This window comes from Oncorhynchus tshawytscha, linkage group LG03 (assembly GCF_018296145.1).
Source record: "Oncorhynchus tshawytscha isolate Ot180627B linkage group LG03, Otsh_v2.0, whole genome shotgun sequence".
Lineage (NCBI taxonomy): Eukaryota > Metazoa > Chordata > Actinopteri > Salmoniformes > Salmonidae > Oncorhynchus > Oncorhynchus tshawytscha.
In genome coordinates, this window is record NC_056431.1 from 36,365,284 (window position 1) to 36,379,304 (window position 14,021).

General features: G+C 41.4%; 1 protein-coding gene across 1 annotated transcript in view; it reads left to right on the top strand.

Moving 5' to 3' along the window:
• Positions 1–13,107, top strand: part of LOC112234839 (tomoregulin-2) — a 179,071-nt gene extending 165,964 nt beyond the window's left edge. Inside the window, exons 6-10 of the mRNA XM_024403150.2 lie at positions 3,489–3,637; positions 6,231–6,290; positions 6,584–6,710; positions 10,105–10,263; positions 12,779–13,107. Coding sequence (XP_024258918.1) covers positions 3,489–3,637; positions 6,231–6,290; positions 6,584–6,710; positions 10,105–10,263; positions 12,779–12,875 — 592 coding nt within the window. The 3' untranslated portion in view covers positions 12,876–13,107. The remainder of the gene's footprint in view (positions 1–3,488; positions 3,638–6,230; positions 6,291–6,583; positions 6,711–10,104; positions 10,264–12,778) is intronic.
• The last annotated feature ends 914 nt before the right edge of the window (positions 13,108–14,021 follow it).

The window sequence follows — 14,021 nt, forward strand, 5'->3', positions numbered from 1 at the left end:
GCATCCCCCCCATCCACATCGACAGGACTGCAAAGGAGAAGGTGGAAAGCTTCAAGTTCCTCGGTGTACACATCACTGACAAACTGAAATGGTTCACCCACACAGAACTTCAGGAGGCTGAAGAAATTTGTCTTGGCATCTAAAACCCTCACAAGCTTTTACAGATGCACAATTGAGAGCATCCATTCAGGCTGTATCGCCGCTATCATCCAGAAGGCAAGGTCAGTGCAGGTGCATCAAAGCTGGGACCTGAAAAACAGCTTCTATCTCAAGGCCATCAGACCATTAAATAGCCATCACTAGCACCGTAGAGGCTGCTGCCCTATATGCATAGACTTGAAATCACTGGCCACTTTAATAATGAAACACTGATCACTTTAATAATGTTTACATAATTTGCATTACTCATCTCAAATGTACACTACCTTTCAAAAGTTTGGGGTCACATAGAAATATCCTTGTTTTCCATGAAAACATACATGAAATTAGATTCAAAATGAATAGGAAATATAGTCAAGACATTGACAAGGTTATAAATAATGATTTTTAATTGAAATAATAATTGTGTTTTGCTTTCGTCAAAAGAATCTTCCATTTGCAGCAATTACAGCCTTGCAGACCTTTAGCATTCTAGTTGTCAATTTGTTGAGGTAATCTGAAGAGATGTCAACCCATGCTTCCTGTAGCACCTCCCACAATTTGGATTGGCTTGATGGGCACTTCCTACGTACCATATGATCATGCCGCTCCCACAACAGCTCAATAGGGTTGAGATCCGGTGACTGTGCTGACCACTCCATTGTAGACAGAATACCAGCTGACTGCTTCTTCCCTAAATGGTTCTTGCATAGTTTGGAGCTGTGCTTTGGGTCATTGTCCTGTTGTGGGAGAAAATTGGCACCAATTAAGCGCCGTTCACAGGGAGCACTTCTGGCGCTGACAGAGTTCCTAGGAAACTATGCATTATTTTGTTTTTTATGTATTATTTCTTACATTGTTACCCCAGGAAATCTCAAGTTTTATTACATACAGCTGGGAGGAACTCAAGCATTTCACTACACTCGCATTAACATCTGATAACCATGTGTATGTGACAATAAAATTGTATTTTATTTAATTTGGTATGGCATGGCATTACAAAATGGAGTGATGGCCTTCCTTCTTCAAGATCCCTTTTACCCTGTCCCACTTTACCATCACCAAAGCACCCCTAGACCATCACATTGCCTCCACCATGCTTGACAGATGGCGTCAAGCACTCCTCCAGCATATTTTCATGTTTCTGTGTCTCACAAATGTTCTTCTTTGTGATCTGAACACACTTTTTTCCAATCTTCCTCTGTCCAGTGCCTGTGTTCTTTTGACCATCTTAATATTTTCTTTTTATTGGCCAGTATGAGATATGGCTTTTCCTTTGCAACTCTGCCTAGAAGGCCAGCATCCCAGAATCACCTCTTCACTGTTGACGTTGAGACTGGTGTTTTGCGGGTACTATTTAATGAAGCTGCTAGTTGAGGACTTATCAGTTGAGGACTTGCATCTGTTTCTCAAACTAGACACTCTAATGTACTTGTCCTCTTGCTCAGGTGTGCACTGGGTCCTCCCACTCCTCTTTCAATTCTGGTTAGGGCCAGTTTGAGCTGTTCTGTGAAGAGAGTAGTACACCGCATTGTATGAGATCTTGAGTTTCTTGACAATTTCTCGCATGGAATAGCCTTCATTTCTCAGAATAAGAATAGACCGATGAGTTTCAGAAGAAAGTTAATTGTTTCTGGCCATTTAGAGCCTGTAATCAAATCACAAATGCTGAAGCTCCAGATTCTCAACTAGTCTAAAGAAGGACAGTTTTATTGCTCCTTTAATCAGGACTACAGTTTTCAGCTGTGCTGAAACATAATTGTAAAAGGGTTTTCTAATGATCAATTAACCTTTTAAAATTATAAACTTGGATTAGCTAACACAACGTGCCATTGGAACACAGGAGTGATGGTTGCTGATAATGGGCCTTTGTACGTCTTTGTAGATATTCCATAAAAAATCTGTTGTTTCCAGCTACAATAGTCATTTACAAAATTAACAATGTCTACACTGTATTTCTGATCAATTATATGTTATTTTAATGGACAGAAAATGTGCAAAAACAAGGACATTTCTAGATGAGCACACATTTTTGAACGGTAGTGTATATACTGTATTCTATTAAATTCAAATATATGTGTATTTGTGTGTATTGTTCTGAAAATGTTAGATTTTACTGCACTGTTTGAGCTAGAAACCCAAGTATTTCGTTACACTCGCAATAACATCTGCTAAACACTTGTATGTGACCAATAATATTATTTTTGATTTGATTTGATGAAACTGGCTCTCATGAGGACAGCCACAGGAAAGGAAGACCCAGAGTTACCTTCTGCTGCAGAGGATATGTTTGTTAGAGTTAACTGCACCTTAAACTGCAGCCCAAATAAATGCTTCACAGAGTTCCAGTAACAGACACATCTCAACATCAACTGTTCAGAGGAGAATGCGTGAATCAGGCCTTCATGGTCAAAATTGCTGCAAAGAAACCACTACTAAAGGACACCAATAAGAAGAAGAGACTTGCTTGGGCCAAGAAACACGAGCAATGGACATTAGACCGGTGTAAAGCTGTCCTTTGGTCTGACGAGTCCAAATGTGAGATATCTCTGCATGTGTGGTTCCCACTGTGAAGCATGGAGGAGGAGGTGTGATGGCGTGGGGGTGCTTTGCTGGTGACACTGTCTGTGATTTATTTGGAATTCAAGGCATACTTAACCAGCATGGCTACCACAGCATTGTGCAGCGATATGCCCTCTAATCTGTTTTGCACTTTGTGGGACTATCATTTGTTTTTTCAACAGGACAATGAACCAATACACACCTCCAGGCTTTGTAAGGGCTATTTGAACAAGAAGAATATTGATTTAGTGCTGCATCAGATGACCTGGCCTCCACAATCACCCGACTTCAACCCAATAGAGATGGTTTGGGATGAATTGGACCGTAGAGTGAAGGAAAAGCAGCCAACAAGTCCTCAGCATATGTGGGAACTCCTTCAAGACTGTTGGAAAAGCATTCCTCATGATGCTGGTTGACAGAATGTCAATAGTTTGCAAAGCTGTCATCAAGGCAAATGGTGGCTACTTTGACAAATCAAAATATCAAATATAATCAAATATAAAATATATTTGGATTAGTTTAACACTCTCTTGCTTACTACATGATTCCATATGTGTTATTTAATAGTTTTGATGTCTTCACTATTATTCTACAATGTATAAAATAGTAAAAATCAAGAAAAACCCTTGAATGGGTAGGTGTGTCCAAACTCTTGACAGTTACTGTAAAAAATGTTTTAACACAATAGACTACTACACTCAACAACAGCGATTCACTGAATAATTACAACTGCAATTCTCCATCAATCTATTCTTTATTTGATGTGTCCCATCATTTTTTTGTGGCAGGTGTGTGTGTAACATTGACTGCTCCCACATCAGCTTCAACCCGGTTTGCGCCTCAGACGGCCGTTCCTATGACAACCCCTGCCAGGTGAAGGAGGCGTCTTGTCAGAAGCAGGAGAGGATCGAGGTTAAATACCTAGGCCACTGCCAAGGTGATATAGCTACTGTTATACACAACTTTTTTCTATATCTCTTTCTTCTTCTTCTTCACACACACACACTGTCTTTTTGAAAAGCACTATGTTAATCCAATGTTTTCTTCTTATTATTATTCCTTTACCTCTTTCTGTTCATATTTAGTAATTTAGGACCCAGTTCAATCAATTGAAGATACAGGATGACCCGCACTGCCAGTTAATTCTGAATATTTGTGCTGTTTTGGAAGTTTCAAACTCCTGTCAACAACTCCTCTCACAGAATTTTGACGTGGAGCCATATTTGTCCTTGAATACTTTATCAGCAACTCAATTGAATTGGGACCTTTATCATTTTAATTTGACCAACAATCAATCCAGGTCAAAGCAATACAACATAACCACGTCAACAAAACACCATCATTATGTTTTTTATAACAGCAACCCATTCACCAAGAATCTATATTTTTTCTTCTTGTTTGAATGGAGCACAGCAATTCTGTGACAGCAAGAAATAAATATTTTCAAATGGATCAATAAAGATAGTATTATATTGTATGGAAGGTTTTATAACAGTTATCCAGCATTCCAACCTTTGGTTTGGATAATTTGAAAAGAATAAATCATGATCCTATAACACTCAATACTCTAAATATATGCTCTACATATTGTTAGAATATTTTAAGTAATTGTTTTTGTTTTGTTTTATAAAGTTATTATTATAATCATTTTCTTTTTAAATATTGTAAACCACACTTGACACACTCATAGACGAGAGAATTGGTGAAAGAAATTAGAAAGAAACTACAAAGTGAAGTACTTTACTACCCTAGATACTGGTTCAAGGTCATTTTTGTGTTTTAGCCTGTCATTTTGTCCCTAGCATGACTCATAGTGCTGATCGAGGATCTGTTTCCCCTGTTAGATCAAGAATAGACATACAGTGGGGCAAAAAAGTATTTAGTCAGCCACCAATTGTGCAAGTTCTCCCACTTAAAAAGATGAGAGAGGCCTGTAATTTTCATCACAGGTGCACTTCAACTATGACAGACAAAATGAGAAAAAAAATCCAGAAAATCACATTGTGGGATTTTTAATGAATGTATTTGCAAATTATGGTGGAAAATAAGTATTTGGTCACCTACAAACAAGCAAGATTTCTGGCTCTCACAGACCTGTAACTTCTTCTTTAAGAGGCTCCTCTGTCCTCCACTCGTTACCTGTATTAATGGCACCTGTTTGAACTTGTTGTCAGTATAAAAGACACCTGTCCACAACCTCAAACAGTCACACTCCAAACTCCACTATGGCCAAGACCAAAGAGCTGTCAAAGGACACCAGAAACAAAATTGTAGACCTGCACCAGGCTGGGAAGGCTGAATCTGCAATAGGTAAGCAGCTTGGTTTGAAGAAATCAACTGTGGGAGCAATTATTAGGAAATGGAAGACATACAAGACCACTGATAATCTCCCTCGATCTGGGGCTCCACGCAAGATCTCACCCCGTGGGGTCAAAATGATCACAAGAACGGTAAGCAAAAATCCCAGAACCACACGGGGGGACCTAGTGAATGACCTGCAGAGAACTGGGACCCCAAGTAACAAAGCCTACCATCAGTAACACACTACGCCACCAGGGACTCAAATCCTGAGTGCCAGACGTGTCCCCCTGCTTAAGCCAGTACATGTCCAGGCCCGTCTGAAGTTTGCTAGAGAGCATTTGGATGATCCAGAAGAAGACTGGGATAATGTCATATGGTCAGATGAAACCAAAATAGAACTCTTTGGTAAAAACTCAACTCGTCGTGTTTGGAGGACAAAGAATGCTGAGTTGCATCCAAAGAACACCATACCTACTGTGAAGCATGGGGGTGGAAACATCATGCTTTGGGGCTGTTTTTCTGCAAAGGGACCAGGACGACTGATCCGTGTAAAGGAAAGAGTGAATGGGGCCATGTATCGTGAGATTTTGAGTGAAAACCTCCTTCCATCAGCAAGGGCATTGAAGATGAATCGTGGCTGGGTCTTTCAGCATGACAATGATCCCAAACACACCGCCCGGGCAACGAACGTAAGAAGCATTTCAAGGTCCTGGAGTGGCCTAGCCAGTCTCCAGATCTCAACCTCATAGAAAATCTTTGGAGGGAGTTGAAAGTCCATGTTGCCCAGCAACAGCCCCAAAACATCACTGCTCTAGAGGAGATCTGCATGGAGGAATGGGCCAAAATACCAGCAACAGTGTGTGAAAACCTTGTGAAGACTTACAGAAAACGTTTGACCTCTGTCATTGCCAACAAAGGGTATATAACAAAGTATTGAGATACATTTTTGTTATTGACCAAATAGAGATTTTCCAACATAATTTGCAAATAAATTCAATAAAAATCCTACAATGTGATTTTCTGGATTTTTAAAATCTCATTTTGTCCGTCATAGTTGAAGTGTACCTATGATGAAAATTACATCATAGAAAATTTGCCTCTCTCATCTTTTTAAGTGGGAGAACTTGCACGATTGGTGGCTGACTAAATACTTTTTTGCCCCACTGTACAAGGTTGGACCTTGTTGCAAGTGGTCTTAATCAGCACTCTTACTCTGACTACCTTCTCAGGTGACATCATGACAGGGACCAAAGCCGGAGACGGACACTATGCCAGGAAAGACTACTCAGGTAGGTGCACGTGTGTGTGTATCAGGTCTGTGAATGATAGCAGACAGGACTAGACATCTTAGGGTGTATTCCACATGGCACTTTTGAAAAAAGTAATGCACGCAGTGCATAAGTGCTCATAAATGTAATTTACAGCAATTACACTATTATGCTAAATTAGTGAGACTCACCTTTACCCTTTCAATCCTATATATTTTTTATCCCTGGCATTCACTGCTTCTGTGCTCTGTACTTTGTGTGTGTGCGTCCGTGTGTGTGTGTGTGTGTGTGTGTGTGTGTGTGTGTGTGTGTAGAAGAGAAGCCGGACCAGAGAGGAGAGGTGGCCATAGGGTTGTATATTCCCTGTCCCGAGCACTACAAGAACTACTGTGTCCACGGAGAGTGTGAATACCCCAACATACTGTCTGTGCCGTCCTGCAGGTACACACACACACACGCAAAGAGCCATACTGACACACACATACACACAGGACACATACTAGCACATACTGACACACACAACCTCAATCCCCCGCCCACACACACACACACACACACACACACACACACACACACACACACACACACACACACACACACACACACACACACACCCATCATCACCTGTGCACCTTCGAGCTCTCTGGCTGAGTAATAAGCCTGTGGGCAGACCAAGCCCATTAACCTGTGAGGTCAGTGGGGTTGTGCTGCGGTCACAGTCACAGGGCTTTAGCCTCTGCTCATCTCTCCCCTCACAGCAACACAGCTCTAAACCCATAGCTCTTCAAGCCTACAGGCCCTGAATACTGAATAGTGGTCATAGTGAACTTGTATGGGGAAAATTGGTGAAGGTCTCTGGCACCCTCTATTGTATGGAGGCGGTAGTGTTTTGATGAATGGGAATGTTGATTTAGGATCAGTTTTGCCTTTAGATCCAAATGAATAGGATTACGTGGACAGAGGGAGACCTGATCCTAGATCAGCACTCTTAATCTGAGGCGCTTAATATTCCGCCATCGATAAAAGACAGTACTGTGCAGCCATCTTCCTCGACCTGGCCAAGGCTTTCGACTCTGTCAAATACTGTATTCTATCAACAGACTCAACAGCCTTGGTTTCTCTGTATTTTCTCTGTATATATCAATGATTTTGCTCTTGCTGCGGGTGATTCTTTGATCACCCCTACGCAGACGACACCATTCTGTATACACCTGGCCCTTCTTTGGACACTGCATTAACAAACCTCCAAATGAGCTTCAACGCCATACAACACTGCTTCCTTGGCCTCCAACTGCTTTTAAATGCAAGTAAAACTAAATACATGCTCTTCAACCGATCGCTGCCCGTACCTGCCCGCCCGACTAGCATCACTACTCTGGATGTTTCTGACTTAGAATATGTGGACAACTATAAATACCTAGGTGTCTGGCTAGACTGTAAACTCTCCTTCCAGACTGACATTAAGCATCTCCAATCCAAAATTAAATCTAGAATCAGCTTCCTATTTTGTTACAAAGCCTCTTTCATTTATGCTGCCAAACATACCCTCGTAAAACGGACTATCCTACCGATCCTTGACTTCGGCGATGTCATTTACAAAATAGCCTCCAACACTCACAGTGCCATCCGTTTTGTCACCAAAGCCCCATATACTACCCACCACTGCGACCTGTATGCTCTCGTTGGCTCGTCCTCGCTACATATTCGTCGCCAAACCCACTGGCTCCAGGTCATCTATAGGTCTTTGCTAGGTAAAGCTCCGCCTTATCTCAGCTCACTGGTCACCATAGCAACACCCACACATAGCAGGCGCTTCAGCAGGTATATTTCACTGGTCATCCCCAAAGCCAACACCTCTTTGGCCGCCTTTCCTTCCAGTTCTCTGCTGCCAATGACTGGAACGAAGTGCAAAAATCACTGAAGCTGTAGACTTATATCTCCCTCACTAACTTTAAGCATCGGCTGTCAGAGCAGCTTACTGATCGCTGCAGCTGTACACAGCCCATATGTAAATAGCGCATCCAACCAACTACCTACCTCATCCCCATATTTGTTTTAGTTTTTCTCCTCTTTTTAACACCAGTATTTCTACTTGCACATCCTCATCTGCACATATATAACTCCAGTGTAAATTGCTAAATTGTAACTTTGCCACTATTGACCTATTTATTGCCTTACCTCCTTACTTCATTTGCACACACTGTATAAATTTTTTTCTATTGTGTTATTGACTGTACATTTGTTTATCCCATGTGTAACTCTGTGTTACACTGCTTTGCTTTATCTTGGCCAGGTCGCAGTTGTAAATGAGAACTTGCTCTCAACTGGCCTACCTGGTTAAATAAAGGTGAAATAATAAATAATAATAAATAAATACATACGCCACTCTTCAAGGTTTGAGGCGGAAGTTGATCTTTTCAACCGCTGATCTAGAATCAGTGTTTCCAAATGCTGATTCTTAATTTTAACCATTGGGGAGCAATTTGCCAAACTGATCTTAGATCTGTGTCTAGGGACCACTTGTAACTCTCCTTTGACATTACTGTGAGAAGACTGGGAGTTGGCTCTCAGTACACCAGTCCACTGCATTATGGTGAAAGAGAAAAGGAAAAAGGAAGGGAAGGGAAAGGAAAGGGAGATCGACAGGAGAGAGGGGTGGTTTTGAGAAAATGAGAGAGACAGAGATAGAAGGAGAGAGAGAGGGGGGAGATAGATATAGAAGGAGAGAGAGAGAGATATATAGAAGGTGAGAGAGATATATATAGAATGATCGAGAGAGAGAGAGATAGAAGGAAAGAGATATAGAAGGAGAAAGAGACAAGTAGTGAAGGTTGTGGGGATGCAAGAGTAAAGGGGATGGCATAGCGAACATAGGTGTGTGTGTGTGTGTGTGTGTGTGTGTGTGTGTGTGTGTGTGTGTGTGTGTGTGTGTGTGTGTGTGTGTGTGTGTGTGTGTGTGTGTGTGTGTGTGTGTGTGTGTGTGTGTGTGTGCAGAGCAGAGCAGAGCAGGGTGATGCAGGTGTTGGTAGGTAATGACCTCCCCAGAGAAAGAGAGAGAAGGATAGACTGATTTAAATTGTACCGCTTCTAGACCAGGCCCACAGAGACAGTGGTCCTCTAGATAACTCCTACACACACACACACACACACACACACACAGCCTTGTTTATACCTGGCACTAACGTGATCCTTGGTCCTAATCTTGCCTACATTCTGATTGTGCCCACATTATCAGATATGCGTCTAGAGGTGGCATTAAAATGTGTCTCTCATCCGCCCACTGTGTTCGAAATTGTGACCAGATTTCTTGGTACCTCCCTATATGCAAATAATTTGATCGATATTCTTTAAAAATGTATATTTATTTCTTGTCATTAGTCAAACGTGCCACCTGTCAATGATTTTAGAGGGTGGAATAATGAGGATTTAAATGGTTTCACTGTCCAGATCCATCTACACTTGTTGTATATCCGTACATAATACGTGCCTGATTACCTCCGGAGGTGGTCAGAAAGATCTGATCACAATCAGATCACAATGTGTCATTTGATCGTCTACACTTGTCTAAAACTGTGGGCACAATCAGGATGTGAACACAATCAGGACAGAGGATGCATGTTAGCAGCAGGTATAAACAGGAGTTTACAGTTACTTCAAACACATACAGTCTAAAGACACACACACCTGTAACCTCAGAAACACATTAGCCTGTAAACTATGGTGACCTCAAACTTGCACACAACACGCACGCATGCACAAAACACACACACACACACACATGTACACAAACTAACATCAACCTGTGTGTGTGTGTGTGTGTGTGTGTGTGTGTCAGCTGTCACTCAGGCTTCAGCGGGCCCCATTGTGAAACTAAGGAGTTCAATGTGCTCTATGTGGTCCCCGGCTCTGGCAAGCTGCGCTACGTCCTCATCGCCTCCATCATCGGAGCTCTGCAGGTGGCCATCATCTGTGTGGTGGTACTCTGTATTACCAGGTAGGACACACACACATGCACACACATACAATATACACACGCATACACATGCATGTGCACACATACACAACCACATTGTTCAAACACACGCACACATACTAGTGTTAGCACGCATAGGGTACCTTGGCCATCCACAGGGGGTGATTGGGGGTTGAGTAACCAAAGGAGGTTGAGAACCACTACATTACACAACCATTATGCGTATACTTTCACATGCTGTGCATACACACACACACACACACACAAACACTTGCCCAAAGCAATTGCATCCTAATATTCATACTGCTATCCATGAGACAGGAAACAGATTACATTACCTCATTACATTATACATGAATGCGTGCCCACCTACTCCCACAGAGGACTGTATACAGTACATACACAAACAGAGATCAATTTTCCACATTGGGGATGTCATGATGAGAGGGAGTGCAATCTTAGGGGGTTACGTTCAGGTGCTGTGGAGGGAATGCAGAAAGGTCATCTTGTTTACCTCTCGCACCACAGGGAGGATGGAGAAGAACTCTGCTCCCACTGTGCACTCTCTCTCTCTCTCTCTCTCTCTCACACACACACACACACACACACACACACACACACACACACACACACACGCACACACACACACACACACACACACACACACACACACACACACACACACACACACACACACACACACACACACACACACACACATGCACATATGCAATCCACACACACTCTGCCACTCAGCCACTCAGCCACTCAGTCAGCAGCCTTCCGCCCCCAGGCTGACCTATGCAAAACATGACATTTAATAAAGTTTTTAAAGCTATCACCAAGATGAAACTCATCCAAATAGAGAGGGAGAAACAGAGGTAGAAATAAGAGAGACAACGGGGGGGGGAGTGAAAGAGAAAGATCAATGATAGATAAAGAGAAAAATGAGAAACAGAAAATGAATGAGGGAGACATTAGAAGAGACTGAAAGAATTAGAGGGAGTAGGACAGATGGAGACCGAAAGAGAGAGACAGAGAAAAGGAGACTGAGATATGGAAAAGGAAGAGGGAGAGTGGGAGAATGAGAGAGAAAGAGAAGTGTGATAGAAAGATACGGACTGTCTGTGAAGCTCAATTACAATCATTTATTTCCCTGTAAACCTCTGAATTCAATGCAGTTTAAACAAATTCACATCGCTTCTATAGCAAACGACACACACACACACATTTTACGACTCTCTACCTTTAATACATTTGGATTTATTTAGCACCCTCACCCCCATAATTCTCCCATTTTCTAAATGCAGAAATATCATTTAATATATTATTTAAAAAATACTATGTGTACAGTTGATAAACATCTTCAAAAGAATAGGCCGAAGACCAATCTATGTATTTCGGGAAGATTATATAACATTCATTTATAGAGCCTTTTGTTCAAAGTGTATAGACAAAGTTGTGCCTCATTATGGGAATGGATCCTCCCTAGGTCCTCCATTCCATGCTGCTTAATCACATTTTTGTTAATTGCTGAATTCTGCTTTTAATGGTTTGCATCATTAATCCCTAGGGGTATTAGTTTTACAGCATTATAGATTATAGAATGTGGTACAGATTATTTTGAATAAGTTCATAATAGCTCCAACCATTTCATATGTATCAAAGAAGTAGAAAAATCAACAGGAGTTGCAATATTAGGGCTGTTAATCATTAAACTCAAGTTAATCTTTTGTAATTTTAGTGGAAGAAATCAAAATCCACCATTAATCAAATTGTCTGAAAGTGTTGAAAAAAACACAAAAAACATCCAAAATACATAATCTATACAGATAGACATTGAGGTTAAATAAAGTGTTCTTTCTCAATTTACCCAATTTTGTTAACCGTTACATTAGACAAAATCAAGACATCAGGATTTCTGTTTTCTTGTATGAAACATCTTAATTTACAGCTCACTTTAAGCAATTTTTTTGCAACTCCTGCGAGTTCATTGTATTATTTTATTTTTTTGTATTTGTTTTACAGCCCTAAATATAATGTATTATAAGTCATCTTTTGTTAAAAAAATTGAAGTCCTTTAACTACAGTTAAAGGGAACATTGTCCTTTAGATTCTTACAAACTCAATAACTTAGCAAATTTCTTCCAGTTTATTTATTTATTTGGAATGAACAAGTGCTATCTGGTAGTAATATATTGTTGACTTCTCTCTATGGACATGCATGTCATTAACCACTCCACTAGGTGGCAATGAAGGCTATCTTATTTTTATAACAAACATTTCCAAAGCAATCCAATGCTCTTCTTGGCTTATTAGTGTATCTTCAAGTATATGAGGAATCCAGCTACTAAACTAACTGAGGTTCAATAAATAAGAACTATTTATTTATAATGAAAAACGATGAGTTTCACCATCAAGGCCTTGGATACTGAACATAGGGCAAATTACATAGCATTCTGTCTCTGTCTCTCTGTCTCTCTCTTTATCTATCTCTCTCCTCTCCTGTCCTCTACTCCACTTCCTGTCTGGACAGGAAGTGCCCGCGGAGCAACAGGGTCAATCGGCAGAAGCAGAACGCCACCCACTACAGCTCAGAGAACACCATGCGCGCATCAACCCGCCTCATCTGACTGAGCCTCCCCACAATGGGGGAAACCCTAAGACCCGCTCCGCTCTGGGTCCAAATTGCACCATAGACACAGATCTAGGGTCAGCTTTACCCTTCTTTCCTACAATCCCACCCTGAATTAACTATAAGGGAGTGGGTGGTGGGAGGGGGACAAAACTGACCTTAGATCGGCATCTAGGAGGTCGCGCAATCCCCAACTCGCCGACCCCGATCATGAGGAATTGAACAATTGGGGGGGGCTATAGATGTGGGCTAGCTGATGTTCGTGGGGAATGTTGGTTGTTTTTAGGGGTAGAACCAATAGGGGGTTGGGGCGGGAGGGGGTCTACACGTGATGCCTTGCACCTGTGGTATAGGTCACTAAGAGGAATCTATGGTACTACAGTACAGCTCTGTTTGGTTATGTATTACTGGGTCTATTTCCAATAGTTATTATATTGTCTTGGTGGGGTCTTTTTTCTGTAATGTAAATAAATAATTTATATCATGAAAAGTGACCTTGGCCGATTTACAATATTGCTGTCGAGTGTCGATTCTCACATTTATGGTTAAGATAACGTCACTCTCAAGAGGAAACATGAATTCTTAAGAGGAAAGAGACAACAGGTACATTTGTCTGAGATGAAATGTGTATTTGTATTGTCTATCATCAATTCAGGGCCTAGTGGGCCACAGGTGAGTGAACTTCCCAGCAATCCGTGAAATTAGTTGATCAATTAACTATCAGATAGAAAAAGAAAACCTGAGCTTCAGCGTTGTGGAACATTGAAGATAGAAATGTCATGACATTTGTCTTACATTTGATACATGATGACTCTTTATTCTAAATGTCAGAGAAGCATGTTTGTTCTACATAAGGTATTTCTATCAGAACTTTCCACAACTTTGGACCTTGAAGGCCATAATTGATGGTGAGGAGCTGTCTTGACCCAAGGATGTGCCATTTTACCATGTGTCTACCCCACTAAAAGAAAACTGAGTTACAGTAACTGAGTTACAGTATCAGTACCTTGCCAATTATGTGCTATTGGCAGGTGATGTCTTTTCTACACACACACACACACACACACACACACACACACACACACACACACACACACACACACACACACACACACGCGCGCACGCGCGCGCGTACACACACACA